The sequence below is a fragment of the Xenopus laevis genome, chromosome 5S (genome assembly GCF_017654675.1).
Source record: "Xenopus laevis strain J_2021 chromosome 5S, Xenopus_laevis_v10.1, whole genome shotgun sequence".
NCBI lineage: Eukaryota > Metazoa > Chordata > Amphibia > Anura > Pipidae > Xenopus > Xenopus laevis.
Genome location: NC_054380.1, coordinates 86,418,350 through 86,436,279, shown reverse-complemented (window position 1 = coordinate 86,436,279; position 17,930 = coordinate 86,418,350). Strand labels below are relative to the sequence as shown.

Genomic DNA, 17,930 nt, shown 5'->3' with positions numbered 1-17,930 from the left:
AATTCTCTAAGCGCCAAAAGTTTTGCGTAGTTTCGCCAGGGCTGCGCAAATTCACAAAGATCCGAAGTTGCACACAGGTTACCGAACGCTTGCGAAGTTATGCTTGCGATAATACGATAAGCAGTCTGAAGTTACACTAGCGACGCCTAATTAGCATACGGCGTGCAGTTAAAGTACAATGGACGTATATGTTGCAGCAACTACGTTACACTTAACAAGGCCAGGGAAAATTAATAAAATTAAATAGAGGTCTTATATTGCCCTACACATGTGCCCACTGTAAAGTTTAGGTGCCAAATGTAAGGGGGAAGGAGGGTACCCCAAAAAACATTTTCGATCTTTTTCAGCCTATCACCCAGTAAAAAAGTAAAAAAAGCCAGCGTTTTTTGGGACTTAGAAAAAATTTAAACTATTTTTAGAGAAACTCCTATCTTCTCTATTGCACTTCGCCTGGTCTGAGCTGGCGAAGTAAAGTCTGGCGCAAGAGGAAACGTTCAGTAAAATCTGCAACTTAGTGAATTAGTTTAGTTACGTCCCTTTGCCAGAGCGCAACTTCGCCTGGCGTAAGGGTGCGAAGTACCGCTAGAGTCTGTCTACTTCGCTAGCGAATTTACACCAGGGACCATTAGTAAATCGGCAAAGTGGCAAAATTACGTCACGCTGGAGAATTTTCGCCCTTTAGTAAATTTGCCCCTCTGTCTTTATAGTGTTATCCAATGAGCAGATGTGGTCATTTGCTTGCAGGACTTCATTGGAATGTTTTATTATGCTATGCAGCAGATTCTATTTTCCAGTTCATATAGAAGATTGCTTAGATGGTCGACATTAATACTAAAACCAGCTGTTGAAATAATTGCCTTTACTCCAGTTTTATTGTTAAAAATGATGTACAGAAATGTTATAAAAACAGTCAAGTGCATTGCATCAAATCAGTGATAATTAATTCTTTAATAAGAAGGCCACACCTGCACATGACAGGTCTTTTCCTCCTCCGTAACACTAAAAGAAACGCTCAGTGGAACAGTGGCACTTTGCAATGGCAGCTCTATTGTGTTCTTCTGCTACTTGAAGATGTGGCACACCCCTGTAATTGGCAATTCTTGGAAGGTGCAATGATTCAGCTCCCCAAAGAGGTAGACAGTTCCTCCATATACGTGGAAGGTAATAGGTCCCTCTGTACATCTGTGAGAGGTGTTAAATGAATTCTTTATGTACTCATGTCAATGCAAGGTAAAAAAGAGCAAATACAGTTCTATTAAGTGCTGAATGCCTGAGGTCCTTTTACTCCTGTTGGGTAATAAGTAGAGTAACTGGCATTGTTTCTACAGTGTGCTCATTGTTTCATATTGCCAGTATAGATAAGAACCTTGTTACTCCCCCCATGAGTAGGGAAATAACTGAGTCTCCCAGGCTTTTGTCTTTGTGTGCTTTACTGAACAATGGTTTCCCATGTCACTGGATATTTAGAGGCTCAGATTTACTAACTTTTTAACAAAGTATTTTAATGAATCTAATATAAAACGAATGGCAGTGCTAGCCCTTCACTCTCAGTGCAGGAAATGGAGTAAGAGAGATGACTGTGTTACTGTACTGCTCCTGAACTTGTGCCCCAGTTTCATTATTCAGTTACTCTGAACATTACAAACTGACACAATTACATTCAGTAGCAAACTAAATGCCCATATAGTAAACCACAAAATGCCCACCAGTGTTTTTCATCTGGGGTGGTGTTCGAAGTCATGGACTAAAATGTTCAACCAAGAATAGCCCAAAATGAAAACGAGAGCATTGAAAAAGTGCTTGACTCTGGAGGAAAATGGAAGAATCATGTGCATACTCCAGAAAAGTAGCTCCCTTGTCATTTATCATCGCTGTCGGATGGGCTGGATTCACGGGGAAGTAGGTGCCGGCGGCTTCTCTCCCATAACTTGGTGATGTTGGTGGTCTCTGTGTCACTGTTGCTGGTAACACTGTCCCTAAAGCTGGCCATCGGTGGGCGTAATTTTGCACCTTTCACCGTTACTGAGCCCTCTATGGCTTTCCGAAGCTGAAAACATAAATAATATTATGACAATTTTACAAATCTGTGAACGTTAATGCAACTATAAGACTTCAATGTCAGACACCAATGGCTTTTCCGCAATCTGGTCTATCCCCACTTTCCATGTAAAAGCCCTGCAGTCTAGAAGCCTATTTAGCACTACCGCTCAACCGTACGATTCATTTCATTTTGAAACAAATACAACTATTACATTTTCCCATATTCCAGGGTATTTTTTTTACCTCTCTCAGTGTCACCATTCCAATGAGTCGTCCTATACTGGTTACATATGCGTGCTCCAGTCCAAGCAGGGAAAAAACATTGTGTGCCTAAGGGAATGAGACAACACTTTTAAGAAAATGTAAAAATATAAATGCTTGTAGCAAAGTGTCAATCTGCTACATTTGCTACATTAGCTTCCTATAATAAACTGTGTATAATTGTATGCATGGACACAAGGAAACTCTGGAATTAGGGACAACCTGGATCTGGAGGTAATTCCAGGGTTACCATAGAATCTTGCATCTCTGTTTGCTACGCTCATGGACAACTATTGGTGTTATTGACACCATGCACTGGAAGTGACTGCAAATAAATGCATTCAAAATGTACTGCAACTTGTTCTTTGCCAAAATTAACTTTGCATCCATATTGGTGCATTGCATGTGAGTTTTAGCTGGCACTAATTAGTAGACACCTGGTATTATGCTGGCATTCTGAGGAAAATACTTTCTTATGATAAAAGTCATGGATATTTGTGTCCATGAAATGCAGTTTGCACATTGCACTGTTTTGGTAAAGGAACCAGTATATCTTACTTTATGCAATGATGTCCTTTCCACAAGCTGGAATGGCGCAGGGTCTATATTACAGTCATTAAAGTTGATTGATTCTTCAAGTTGAAGCTCTTCCCACTCCAAGATCTAAATGTTAATGGACACTTTATTAATAAATCCCATATACTTTAGTATATTACGGCCTTATGTAGTACTACACCAAATAACGTGCCTACACCCCCATTTATTAAAGTCTATTTTCATCTCAGTTGTATATTACACATGTAAAACCTCTGAACAACCAACCTCTCCCAAATGCTTTAAATGAAAGAAGACTGTAAAACAGTGATCCCTAACCAGTAGCTTGGGAGCAACATGTTGCCCATCAACTCCTTGGATGTTGCTCCCAGTGGCCTCAAAGCAGGTGCTTATTTTTGAATTCCAGGCTTGGAGGCAAGTTTTGGTTGTATAAAAACCAGTTGTACTGCCAAACAGAGTCTCATGTAGGCTATCAGTCCACATAGAGGCTACCAAATAGCAAATCAATGTCCTTATTTGGCATTCCCAGGAACTTTTTTCATGCTTGTGTTGTTCCTCAACTATTTTTACATTTCAGTGTGGCTCACTGGAGAAAAAGGCTGGGGGCCACTGCCGTAAAATGTACAGTGTGACCACTGTAGATCTGCCCACTAACTTGTATAATACTAGTGTCCTACTCAAAAGCTTATTATATGAAGATACCGTGAAATTATCTACCAAGTTAAGACTTCAGCACAGTCAGACCAACTCCATTTTTGGCAATGCAACTATGTGACTCTGTCCCATCTACCATGCAATGACATTACATCATTTGGCAAACTCTCTAATAACTTCTTCTGTCAGGTTTCATGCCTTTCAGGAGGAGATGTACAGTTTCAATAAGTTCTTTATTGCAGTATTACTGACTTATCCACCCAACCCGAGTCTTCCTAATATACGCCAGACTAACCTGTGACTGAGTCATAGTATCTATCTCATCCAGATCTTCACCCTGGAATACAAAAGTCATTTATAGTTCACTTTAAATTAAATATCTGTTGTCTATATTTATGTAGATAAAAAGAACAGATTGGGTGTATTTATGATGATCACAGTAAACTACAAGGTGAAAAGTGATTAGCATTACTTTAGTTAATCCGGGGTAAAGTGGCATCATTACTATGGGCTATACAAGGTGGCAGGGTCAAGTCAAATACAGCGAAGTGAAAAACTAAACATTCAGGTTCAAATTTAGGGTCTGACATAGCAGGACATATCTGTCATCTAGCCTCAAACAAGTCCTAAAATTAAATACCCCTAACCTCATGTTACTAAAATCATAAAAACATTCTATTTTGACATTTATTCAAAGATAAAATTAATCCTGCATGCCAAAACTAAATTCTGTCCACAGCTACAACTAAAACAAAACCAACTAAGAATTTATGTTGGAAGAATGAATAAAATATTTGTGCATTTTACTATTTTACAGTGGACGTGGAGTGTGTGTGCCAAGGCTCAGGAGTGGTGTCTAAGAGAAATGATTCCAATTGGTGATTACTTGCCAACACAACGAAAACAGTATATACTGTTATGTATGTTATTGCCCAGCTAGAATTTAGGGAAACAGTCCTGTGGAGTAACAAGAACAATGTTTTCTCACACTTACCTGCCTATGCCAATGCTTCCACTTGGATTTGTTTTTTTTTGAGGGAGACTCAGGATTCTTGACAGCCTTTCGTGTTAGCAACAACATAGAAAGGGAGAGTATAGGACTGTAGAGTTAGTAATATTAATGGTAAAGAGCAAGATGGTGTAAAGGTTCAGTTGGTGAGTATTACAAAGAGAATGAGACAAGTAGGTGAGATATACAATAATGAAAACCAGTGTCGTTTACAGGTAGAGAAATAGCCTCAATGTGTTCCGGGGAGGAAGAAGAAAGGGCAGGTTGTTGTTAGAGAATAAAAAGATTCTGACCTCCATGGGTTCACTGAAGTCTCTGGCACAGAAGATATTTTTCAATGCGCCTACTGAGTTATCAGAATCATCTGCAGAGAAGCAATAACAAAACTTACTCCCCTTCAAGTCAGAGAATAGTCACGGTACACTGCTTCCCCCATACGTGAACATCTTCCCATATGATCAGCACAGCAGTAATAGGCGCCAGTTAAAGATAACATACCACACCACTCTTTCTCTATCACAACTATTGTTATCTGCTAGAGGGAAATAATAATTTCCTATAGGTCTCTTCAAACTACCTGCTGGAGGGTCAGTCAGGCTACTGAGTGTGCGTTTCAGGGCTGGTTTCAAGGGCTTCTTTGTCTCTCCTTGAGGCGGTGAGAATGTGGATTCTTCTGTTGTTATCTGAGAAAGGAATCAAGAAATCAACTTTCTGATATAAACTTGTTGCATGGAGGGGCTCATTTATAAAATCCAACACAAAAAGAATATTTAACCACAGTATTATTTATCAAAATCCAAATTTTTCTTATTTTTTAAAATAAAAAAGTCAGACCAAACTAGAATCCACCATGTGACCTTATTCATTATTAAAAAAGCTCAATTTAATTGGATCAGGAATAACCTTCATAAAATTGAGCGATAACCCAAAGTGCATGATTTTTTCTGGCTTTTTCCTAAAAAGAAGAATTTTCCATTTTTTTTTTGCATGAAAAGCCCGAAATAGTCGGATTTTCACTCTAATTCCAGTGCAGACCACAGAAACTTATAGGATAGGGACTTCTCACATTGTCTTATACACAAATTTGGCAGATTTCTGGATTCTGACTTTTTGCAACATTGGTCCTTAAAGGGATACTGTCATGGGAAAAAACATTTTTCAAAATGAATCAGTTAATAGTGCTGCTCCAGCAGAATTCTGTACTGAAATCCATTTCTCAAAAGAGCAAACAGATTTTTTTTTATTCAATTTTGAAATCTGACATGGGGTTAGACGTTTTGTCAATTTCCCAGCTGCCACTGGTCATGGTCATGCCCAACTGAATGTGTCTCAGTGGGACATGGGTTTTTACTATTGAGTGTTGTTCTTAGATCTACCAGGCAGCTGTTATCTTGTGTTAGGGAGCTGCTATCTGGTTACCTTCCCATTGTTCTTTTGTTTGGCTGCTGAGGGGGGGAAGGGAGGGGGGTGATATCACTCCAACTTGCAGTACAGCAGTAAAGACTGATTGAAGTTTATCAGAGCACAAGTCACATGACTTGGGGCAGCTGGGAAATTGACACTATGTCTAGCCCCATGTCAGATTTCAAAATTAGATATAAAAAAATCTGTTTGCTCTTTTGAGAAATGGATTTCAGTGCAGAATTCTAATCACTATTAACTGATTCATTTTGAAATTTTTTTTTTCCCATGACAGCATCCCTTTAAAGGAGAATTCAACCCTAAAGTTAAACCCCTACACCCCTACTCTACATAGACCCCCCTCCCTCCAGCCTAAGTGTTACCCTGATCAAATGCCCCTAACTCTTTACTTACTCCTCGGTGCAGATGTAGGCATCGGAGTTCACGGGTGCTATCTTCAGCCGCTTCGTTAATCTTCAGAATGAAACCAGCGCTTCGGCAATTTTGTGAGTTTCTGCACATGCACAGCTGCCGCGGAACAGAAAATTGCTCCAACCACGCATGCACCGCCACACCAGTCTCATTCTGGAGAAGAAGATGGCTGAATCTGCACCGAGGGGTAAGTAAAACATTAGGGGCATTTGCCCTGGGTTAAACTTAGGATGGGGGGAGGAGGGAGGGGGTCTATGTAGGTAGGGGGTAGGTTTTTTTTTAACTCCTTTAACAAGATACCTGTACCAGGTTAGTCCTGCTACTACTGATCATTATTCCAGCCTCTGTGTAGAACATAGTTCCACTCCAATCCATGAGCCCCAATATGGAATTTAGTGTTGTACTTTCGATTTAAGTGAAGAAGCTTACAGTGTGAAGATATCATGACCACATGATATCAAGTATATAGGAAGTGAGGGGAACTACTAACTACCAGATGATTTTGGAGTTTATTAGAAATGAGGAGCTAGTCCTGGAATATTTGCTTAAGGTTGGAACTGGCTCTGACAATGTCCAGCTGCACACTGTGAGAAGGCTTTCTGTATAGCCTGCTCCAAAAGGAGTTGTGCCGCCTTGCTTCAAGACATGTAAATGTGTAAATGTGAAACTAATACCAGCTGAGAAAGGGCACAGACATACAACCATAGTCCCTATAGTTATGTTTCATAAAACAACCCTTAGTGCTCATTTACATCCCCAGGCACAGTGGGCAACTTGTGTTTGTGCTTGAAATTGCCCTTTGCTCACTGCGTCTTAGTAAGTGAATGCACCTTCACATCTTTCTAAATCCAGCACCTTAACCGATGTTACTTTTTTCCCAGTGTAGAAAAAGAATTCACCAAGTGAGAAGGTAGCACCCAGAAGACAGGAGTTATTTCCATGATTTATGCTGAGCTGGGCACCCCTGTGATTCAATAAACTACCTTAAAATTGTGGATCCCACAAGCTTACAAAGCAATATGATCTCACTGGGCTGACGTTGATAAGTTTGTTACAGTTTCATTACAGCAACTGGTTACAATGAAATAAAAAAAAGCCAACAATATGAAAACTTACATCCCTGCATATATGCATAGGATTTTTGAATACAAAACACCTTTACTTCTCATGCTGTGCACATTGATTCCGATAATAACCTGAAATCGCACACTGTTCTCGCTTGGTTTCTTTCCAATAGATTGTCGCTCACGAAGTTGCTGCAGGCGCCTTTTTGAGCTGAGCTGAAACCGCAGAAGTGACAGTAACTGTGAACGGTCAATGGAGCCCAGCAGGATCATAGACTCTGAAGAGAGACAGAGAAAGAGAGATCTGTTTCACATAAGCTCTATATATATGTCAGTGCAGTCTCTTCCATTACATGCACTAAAAACCCAAGGGAATGAAATGGTTTCTTCTGGGTTAGCTGTACCAATTGTATCTAATTGGTAGCTGGAGTGAGAGCTAAGTTTAATGATTTGATAAAACAACCATTAATTTCACTGAAAGAACGAAACCATCAGAGTGACAGGACAGGGGAGAACTGGAAGCTATCAATCATCAAAACTGCAGTGAGTCTCTTAGTGAAACTATAATGAGCTGTAACACAAGCATATTACCTTATTAGAACTGTTCTAGAATTACCTTATCAGTAGTATTTACATACATACTGTTGATAACTTTTAAAAACTGCTTTAAAAATAAGGGTAGGGGAAATATACCCTGTTTGTAAATGGTGATTTCTCAAACTTAATAAGGTACAATGTATTAATAGGGTTTGCGCAGAACATTCTCTGAATACCTATATTTTGTTTGTCTTTCTCAGTAGTCAGCAATGTGGGTCTTTCACTGTCTTATATCAGCAAATAAAAACGAATATAACAACAAGAGAAATAGTTTGTATACAATAAACCCCTTCCTGATACTTTCTGATACTTCCTGATAAACTATTTATGGTAAACAGTTTATTTATTTCTGAAATTATTATGGAATTCAAGTCAATGGGAGAAATCCCAATGATTTTTTGATGTGTGCTGGGTTTTGTGCAATACGAAGTTTTCGGGCAGTTTTCGGGCAGTTTTCGGGCAAAAATCGGAGTTTTCGGGTGAAAAATCTGAAAAAATCATGAAAATCTGATTTTTCCAGGAAAGCAAATTTTCAGGAAATGTAATAAATAAGTGTAAAAAACCCAAGCAGATTTGATCAGAGTTTGTAGCAGAAAATATTGAGATAAATTCGGACTTTGATAAATTATATTGTCATTCCTTTAAACCACTTTACTTTTTTTCTGTTTAAGTCAGCCTTCCAGGCCACAAGAGACAATGAATGTGGGTCCTGGCCTTTAAATGTAATGTATTCTTCATGCAAATTGATTTATATTGTGATCTATGGTTGACATCATTAAATGGCTACACAAATACAGGGCTTGTTATAAAGTAAATCATGTACAGCAGTAACATTGTACATTGCCAGATATTTGAGGGAAAATAATTATTTCAAAATAAATATGATAAAGATGATACAGTAGTTCCTACTTAAATACAACTGAGTAGTTAGTAGGTTCCCTTAAAACAAGGATTCTTTACTTGGGTCTAATCACAAACATGAGGCCCCTATAATAAACAGGTTTGGTCTCTTTTGAAATGACAGCAAACACTGACAATTCAAATGCCTAGCAAAACTAATTGTAAAACAAAAAGGTGAAGATCCCTTGCTTTTAAAGGGAATCTATGGCAATAAAAAAGGTGTTGGTTTACTGCTATAGAATGAAACAAAAAACTTGTATTCAAAATAAAGCTTCAAGATCTTTCACCACAACAAAATGGCAGTGGCAGGTGGTTATAAAGTGCAGAGCACACTGATTTTAGAGAACTCTGCAATGACAGAAACCCCTATCCACTTCCCAATGACTGCTGCTCTATTTAGTAGATAGGAGTGCTGGCAGCCCTACAAGAAAGAGGCTCAGAGTGCATACATGCTCAACCTGCAGCTGGGAGAGAAAAACATTTTAAGAAAAAAAAGCAGATTTTTAAAAACTGACTTGTTTTGGTCTATACAGGTATAGGCAGGCCGGACTGGCAATCTGTGGGTTCTGCCAAATGCCAGAGGGGCTGCTATAAGGTGCCATATACAGTCAGTATTTAGTGGGCTGGTGGGGGCTGTTTGGGCCTCTCTGTGGTCTGATTGGGCCTCTGAAATTCCAGGGCCTATTTTAATTCTCAGTCCGGACCTGGGTATAGGATCCCTTATCCATAAACCTGAAATCCAGAAAGCTCTGAATTACGGAATGGCTGTCTCCCATAGACTCCATTTTATCCAAATAATTCAAATTTTTAAAAAATGATTTCCTTTTTCTCTGTAATAATAAAACAGTAGCTTGTACTTGATCCCAACTAAGATATAATTCATCCTTATTGGAAGCAAAACCAGCCTATTGGGTTTATTTAATGTTTAAATGAATTTCTAGTAGACTTAAGGCATGATGACCCAAATTATGGAAAGATCAGTTATCCGGAAAACCCCAGGTCCCGAGCATTCTGGATAACAGGTCCCATACCTGTACTAGAAAACTCAAAACACATAGGGGCATATTTATCAACATTTCTATTCATTCCTTTGGGACTTTTCGGGGCAGATGTATCAAGGGTCGAATTTCGAGGGATTTAACCCCTCGAAATTCGACCCTTGATACATCTGCCCCGAAAAGTGGGAGAATAGAATCGAATAGGGAATTCGGGTGAATTTACGCGCTGGCGAATAGTCGAATGGGCGAATATTCGCCAGGCGAATAGTCGCACGATCGAATATTCGATCGAAGGATTTTCATTCAATCGAATGATCGATCGAATGCCTTTTTATTTGATCAAAAACTTAGAAAACAAGCCTATGGGACTTTCCAATAGGCTTTTAAAGCAATTCAGTAGGTTTAATCTGGCGAAGTAGGCAGTCAAAGTATTTCTAAAAGAGACAGTACTTCGACTATTGAATGGGCGAATAGTCGCAGCGTTTTTTCGCTTGATCTATTCGAATCATTCTACTCAGGCAAATTTTCGCCACTTCGATAGTCGAGGAGCACAAATTCGAGTTTTTCTCCATCTATTCATTCACCCGAGATTGGTGAATGTGCCCCTAGGTATCGGGTTACAGGAGAGGCACATTTCTTGCTTTCACTCTAGGAACTTCCTCAAACTAAGACATTTTGTAACATTTAAAACAATATCAATTTGATGAAACAAATGTGTTACATTCTTGCTTTGTTTTTAAACTTTTTAACCTTTTTAAGATCTTGATAATGATTAACCGTGTGGTGTGATATAGGGGTATAGGTAATTGATTGTTTAATCTTTAGTGTGGGTAATATACATAGTTAACAACTAATGTGATTTATGTTAATGATAGTCACTGGGCATTGACGTAAATTATACGTCATTAAGGGTGTTGCTGTCTTTTCCCACTATTCTATGTATTTAAAGCACGTATTTTACCATTTTCTGTACCTTGAGAAAGGCCTTGGAGGAGGCCAAAACGTTGGTTTACTTTACATAAATCAATATTTATTATTTTTTAAGTCCTGTGAGTGTGGCTCTTCTGTTCTCTTTCTCTCTCTCTCTCTCTCGAATATCGAAGTCGAAGGATTTTAGCGCAAATAGTTCGATCGAACGATCAAAGGAATAATCCTTCGATCGAACAATTAAATCCTTCGAATCGAACGATTCAATGGATTTAAATCCAACGATCGAAGGAATATCCTTCGATCAAAAAAACTTAGGAAAGCCTATGGGGACCTTCCCATTAGTCGCTCTTTTAGAGAATTCCACTGCAGAATTTAAATCCATATCTTGCATTGAAGAAATGTGATAGGATTGAAGCAAGCTTGCCTGAAAGTCTGGCTATGCTGTTCACAGCGATGGTTCAGCTGGCAGTGATATGTGCAGTGATATGTGCAGTGATATGTGCAGTGATATGTGCAGTGATATGTGCAGTGATATGTGCATGCCAAACGCAATGTCTAGGTCACAGTTAAATGCTGAATTTCATGAAGGTGCAAAGATTTTTTAAATCTCTATATAAAAAATGTTTTGTTCTAATTATGTGTTAAAAATTTGCACTGGTGTTTTTTTTTCAGATGGGAGTCTGGTATGTTCAACAACATTTGCTTGTTTTATGGACTGGAAAACCCTTATGGTAGTACAGGTATAAGACCTGTTATCCAGAATGCTTGGGATCTGGGGCTTTCCGGATGATGGATCTTTCTGTAATTTGGATCTTCATACCTAAAGTCTACTAGTAAATTAAGTAAACAATAAATAACCCCAGTAGGCTGGTTCTTCTTCTCATAAGGATTGATTATATCTGTTTTATTATTACAGAGAAAAGGGAAATCATGTTTTAAGATTTGTATTATTTGGAGTCTATGGGACAGATTCTTTCCATAAATTGGAGCTTTTTGGATAATGGGTTTCTGGATAAAAGATTCCATATCTGTAGTAAAGAAAACAAAAAAAAACCATATGCAAACTACACTGTTACCAAGCAACGATGGGCTCCACCCTGGCCAGATATAGTCAGTCTAAATACAGGCTACTGCTTGAGCAATAAAAATGCTGCATATTTTTGTTTGCCTACTGGATTAAAAGGTTCAGTTCCAAAAGGCTATTTTCACCTTCTTTACCATACTGCTCTGCATACAAGATATCTGCTCCTATTTATGTCTGGACACTCATTGGCACAGTCCCAACAAAGGTACAATTGGATCATATTCTCTGCAATACCTTGTTCCAGACATACCTTGTTACAGTACATTGCTCCTATATATCAATATTCTGCAAGGAAGGGTTAGTCCTGAAAATCATACATCTCATTAGAGTTCAATAAAAGTCCCTTGTTGCTGTGGTGACCAGGCATCCACAGTTGTCATGGTAACAAGAAAATTGGTTGGGTATGTGAAAAACAAGATCTGTACTGTTAACGTTTGAGCAAAAGCAAATGTCATTTCTGCACTGTATATGTGAGGTTTGAGGTGGAACTATATGACTGCAGATGCACGGACTGCATTTTAGGGTCAGGGCACACAGGCAGATTCAGGGAGATTAGTCGCCTCCTCTTCTTCGGGGTGAATCTCTCCGAACTGCCTCCCCGCGGGCTAAAATGTAAATCGCCAACGGAATGGCACTTGGAGCGATTAGTTTTCCCACTAAGGGGTCAGTTTAATTGCTTGAGCAAAAAAATAAAGGTATAACGAGGAATTATTCATGTTTTAGTCCAATAAAATACTATATGAAGAAGCAGGATTAAAATATGTGTGAAATGCTAACTAATATTTTACATTACATCATAAATATGTATATGTATATATATTATTACGGCAATGAGTAAGAATGACTGTAAGGTTTATTTATTACTAGGAACTGGCCATGAACATTTTAAAACTGTCTATTGTTGAAGAACAACATAACTAGTTATTGTGAGGTAGTCTGATCTCCTGTCTAAGGGGAATATTTATTATGCTGTGTTAAAGATGGCGGGATAACACACAGTGTAGTGTAGATTCGCACACCCTCCTTTCCAATGGATATAGATAAGCCTGGTGCACGTGGGTGGAGGCTCGGCAACCTCCCAAAGCTTGCTTGACAAAGGGGGTTACCCCGAAACGTTGCATTGCACTCCGCTTCAATAAAAGATTGAAATTTTCACGTAGACCTGAGTGCGGGGATAATACACCATACATTGTCATGCTTCCCTATGAAAAAATCGCAAAAATTTCCACTTTTTTTCTTAAGAGTGACTTCCACTGGAAGCAATGTTAAATAATCGTGTAGAATCTGGATTCGTATGGAGAAAAATTACACACACCACGCAATATTTTACAGTTTTTTTGGAAAAATAAATATGCCTCTAAGTGTATGGCTTCTTTATGCAGACTGGGGAGTGAGCCCACACAGGGGATGTCTGTGGCCATTAGTCACAGTGTTCTAACCCAATCTCATTAGCTCCTCCAAGAACAGCCGTAACAAATGCAGATGATTTCATTAACTGCATTATTGTGGAGAAAGATTGCTGTAGAATACCATTTATCACGTCAGCAAGGCTTACTATATAACCTATAAGCCTAGTCCTGGCTGATTTCATTTTCTCCAAATTCTATCCTGATCTATTATTTTGAAGTGAGGGTTGTTTATTGTTATAAATGAGGCAGTCAGTTGGGTAACAGTAAAAAAGCTGTGTGTGTGTGTATGGATATGGAAAGGGGGTGCCAAATTTTCCATATTGTGTGATGAAAATGAAGCATGACAGCTGAGAATGGCAGTTCAAGATGGGGCTGATCCTTCTACAAGCTAAAGGATAGAAGAAAGGAAATGTCATCCAATGTAATTTGTTTTCTCAAATTTTATGTCTGACATAAGCAACTTGAGGAAGACAGTAGAAGGAGCTGGTCTGGCTGGTGTAGGTTTGCCTTTAGGTACAACTGAGGCATAACTACATATAAAGCAGACTAAGGAGACAGAGCAAGCACATCCACAGCAATAACTTCAAAAAATCAATGTTTCTGTCACATATTCAGACCTATAAAGGTCTAAATATGTGACGATAAGTTGGTTTTGCACAATAAAAAAGGATTTTCTCATTTTTTAAGCAAGTCCTGTGAGTGCTGCGTTATTGCTGCAGATATGCCATATACATCTGTATATATATATATATATAAAATATTATATATATTGTAAATTAGAACGCCGACGCGTTATATGTATATATATATATATATATATAAAATATTACATTGCGTTTCGCAATGTTTGCTTTATCACTGTCGCGTGATTTAAATCACGTCCGCGTCCTACGTCACGTGGTTAAGTTATCGCGAGACCATACTTTTCTCGCGATAACTTAACCACGTGACGTAGAACGCGGAAGTGATTTAAATCACGCGTCCGAGGGAACATTTTCATTACGCCTTGATAAAGCAAACATTGCGAAACGCGCGTCGGCATTCTAATCTACAGATCCTTTGGCTACTTTTAATTTAAATCCTTGGTCTAAAATTTGTATTGGGGGGTGGTGGAATTATCAATCTTTGCTCGGTTCAGATCCTTTCTCTTTCACTGAATACTGAACTCCCAGGAGACCGTGGATTTGTGTTTTTTTAGGATATATTAGCCTCTTAATCCAATTTAGGGCCTAGTCTAAATACTGAGACCACAGTCCTGGTTACTCTGCCTTCTCCATCTTTGTGGTGTCCCAGGGAAAGAAAAATTTCAGGCAGTAGTTTTGGGACAACTCCACCTCCTCTTATTTCAATTTCCTCCTTTTTTCATGAATTTGAGCATTGATTCTAGTTTTTATCTGATGAATTGGCAGTCTATTTAACTGAATTAATTGAATCTTTATTGCCCAGATATAAGTACTAATGAATACAGCACTCTCTAGCACTTTATATTTAATGAATTAATTTCTCCTATCTAAGCAACATTTTAAAATATATGTATTTCTATTTTGCAACACAGCAACTAATTAATTAAGAAACAAGTCACTATTTGGGGTAGCACTTTAATTAATTTTGATAAAAAATATATAAGCTCAATTAAGGAGGGTATAAATCTTCGTGAGGGGACCTTTCCCCCCCCCTCTTTCCTATGGTTTATTGCAATATAGATTCCTATTGGGTTTCTGAGTCTTTTTTAAGATATAGATTCCTTTTGGGTTTCTGAGTCTTTTTTAAAATCCAATTAATTTATTGCACAGCACTTTATAACTTATTGCACAGCACTTTAGAATTCAATTACCCAGAGAAATACTTAACCCAATATACTAATTAGTGGTTTTTACCTGAGTGTGTATAACTTAACTGTGATCAAATAGGCGAGTAAAGAACATATTGTGACTGCTTTAGTTTAACTGATCAAGTGGGGGTTCTTTTCTATCTTCTTTTATATTGTGAATTATCGAACACTGACGGAAGTCAGACCTCTGCTTGAATCAGAAGGATAAAAACCATATAGTAAACAAAGGGATAGTGGTGTGGTTTGTGTTTTTAAGTAGGGAAGAGAGGTAATCGGTCTATGCAGCAAAGTAGCCAGTTTCCCCTATAGTCCTTGGGGTATATTTATCAAAGAGTGAAGTTAGAGGTTGCCACAATCACAGTGAAATTCCGCCACTCTCCATTCATTTCTATGGCATTTTTAAAAGAGTATTAATCAATGGGTGAAAGTTAATCCTTTGATAAATACACCTTTCAAAATCCCATAGAAATGAATGGGGAGTGGTGGAATTTCAATCTAGAGGACTGTGGTGACCTCTAACACTCTTTAATAAATATACCCCCTTCTCTTGAACTGCCAGATTTTTTTGGAAATCACCTATTGGTCTTCTCCTTCAACTTTATTACCACATTCCCCTCATCCTTCCCCCACCCCTCTCATCTTTCCAATGGGGGTTTGAGAGAACTCTTCAATGTCCAAATCCACTTCAAGAGGACATGGTCTCATACACCAACTCCGGGTGGCATTAAATTTTAAGATAAAAAGCAGCATAGAGTTGTGGACCTTGCTTGATAAAGACATGGCCTCCATTGATGCCAGTATCTCGGGGAAATGGAAGTATGGACTTGTCATGTTATTAAACAGTCATATCAAGGAAGCAACAGCAGCAAACCATTGTGTATAAGCTCTCTTAATCTTCTTGTGCCCAAGAATCAAATGTATATTTAAAGGAGTGGTTCACCTTTACGTTAACTTTTAATATGTTAGAGTGGCCAATTCAAAGCAACTTTTATAATTTTTTTTAATTATTTGCCTTTTTCTTCTCACTTTTTTCCAGCTTTGAAATATAGGTCACTGACCCCATCTAAAAAACAAATGACCTGTAAGGTTTCAAATGTATTTTACTATTTGCATTACTCATCTTTCTATTCCGGCCCTCTCCTATTCATATTCCATCTCTTATTCAAATCAATGCATAGTTGCTAGGGTAATTTGGACCATGGCAACCAGATGGCTGAGTAAAAAGGTAAAAAAGTCAAAAACAAATATTAAGATATGAATACCAATTGCAGTTGTCTCAGAATATCACCCTCTACAGCATACTAAAAGTAATCTGAAAGATTAACAACTCCTTTACTGCACTCTCTGGTATCAGAATGTAAGACTTCACATGTGTGTATTCGCAACTGTAGTTTAGCAAGTTATTTCCTTGCCTCACATGATATCACCTAAAGTAACATTACAAGAAAACTTGGATCATATGAATTTCAGATAAACAGTTGCTCTCCACTGCTAATTCCAGTGATTCTCAAATAGCTAAAGTTATGACAGGTTGTGTGTAGGTTATTTTTTGTTAGATTAACCAGTAATTTACTCAGGACAGTTTATCCCTTTGTAAAGACACAATAGCATCTACTTTTCAGTAGCAAGCATGAAGCAATTGTGCCATATTCTTTTTTTTACAACTGGACAGTTTATTACTATTATACTATAGTGGCAAATACGTTTCTCCAACCAATTACAGAGATTGTAATAAGTGATTTCATTCTCTGCCCTGGTGGAGCATACAGTTTATGTCCCTATAACATTTACACAGCACAAACAAGGGTCACTTTTATGAGCAATCAATCAACTTGCTTGTATATTTTAAGGACACAGATTATGTTAAATTGCATATTTTTACCTGGAAACAGCATAGTATCATGTGTTACCCCTACCTCCGCACTCCCCTCCATCTTACCTGCTGTCTCCACCAGTGGTAAGTTTTTCAGGTGGCAGTTTGTAAGCAGCTCCTGAAGTTCACGATATTTCGAGTTCAGAGTCACAAAAGGGATATTCCTTAGCATGATGTCCTCCACCTTTACATTATACTTCCTATATAAGTAGATAAAATAAATGCATTACAGCAAAGACTGACATTTAGTCATATCAACACCTATTTGTTGTACTGTACTGGATGCCTTATTCAATAACCCATATAAACCCATATAAGCAAAGAAAAAATTAAAAATTATTATTTTTTTCTAAGTAATAATGAAGCAGTATCTTATGCTAGACCTTAACTAAGCCACATTAAGTTAAATTGCTTGAAAAACAATACTACTGGGTTAATTAATGTATAAATGATTTTTGCAGAATGAAGGTATTACAGAAAGATCCAGGACCCAAGAATTTTGGATTCCATATCCCATATCTGTATATTTATTAGTTTTTTGAGTAAATTCAATATTATTAGCAAAATACAGACCAACAGGGTTTATCTTTGGAACATCTTTGATATCTATGAAATGAGTTGGTCTATGGAAGTCTAGATGAAACAGGATGAATTCAGACTGTGATTGTAACCACAATACTGCAATAGATTATCTTTTGATCCCCTTATGTGTTTTTTGTCTTTATACCTTTGGTATTTCAAAATAAAGTGTATCGATTTATTCTTCCCCTGTTCATGATATTACCACTACAGGTATAGGATCTGTTATCCGGAAACCAGTTATCCAGACAGCTCTGAATTATAGAAAGGCCATCTCCCATAGACTTCATTATAATCAAATAATCCAAATTTT

General features: G+C 37.9%; 1 protein-coding gene across 2 annotated transcripts in view; it reads right to left on the bottom strand.

The window, feature by feature from the left end:
- Nucleotides 1-853: 853 nt before the first annotated feature.
- Nucleotides 854-17,930, bottom strand: part of clcn2.S (chloride voltage-gated channel 2 S homeolog) — a 67,147-nt gene continuing 50,070 nt past the window's right edge. Inside the window, exons 16-24 of one of the 2 annotated variants that reach the window (XM_018265578.2) lie at nucleotides 17,105-17,238; nucleotides 7,549-7,694; nucleotides 5,097-5,202; nucleotides 4,813-4,883; nucleotides 4,505-4,570; nucleotides 3,806-3,847; nucleotides 2,860-2,964; nucleotides 2,284-2,370; nucleotides 854-2,047 (exon numbers count right to left, since the gene is read on the bottom strand). In XM_018265578.2, coding sequence (XP_018121067.1) covers nucleotides 1,859-2,047; nucleotides 2,284-2,370; nucleotides 2,860-2,964; nucleotides 3,806-3,847; nucleotides 4,505-4,570; nucleotides 4,813-4,883; nucleotides 5,097-5,202; nucleotides 7,549-7,694; nucleotides 17,105-17,238 — 946 coding nt within the window. In that variant the 3' untranslated portion in view covers nucleotides 854-1,858. The remainder of the gene's footprint in view (nucleotides 2,048-2,283; nucleotides 2,371-2,859; nucleotides 2,965-3,805; nucleotides 3,848-4,504; nucleotides 4,571-4,812; nucleotides 4,884-5,096; nucleotides 5,203-7,548; nucleotides 7,695-17,104; nucleotides 17,239-17,930) is intronic. The other variant, XM_041564741.1, reaches the window with a different exon arrangement.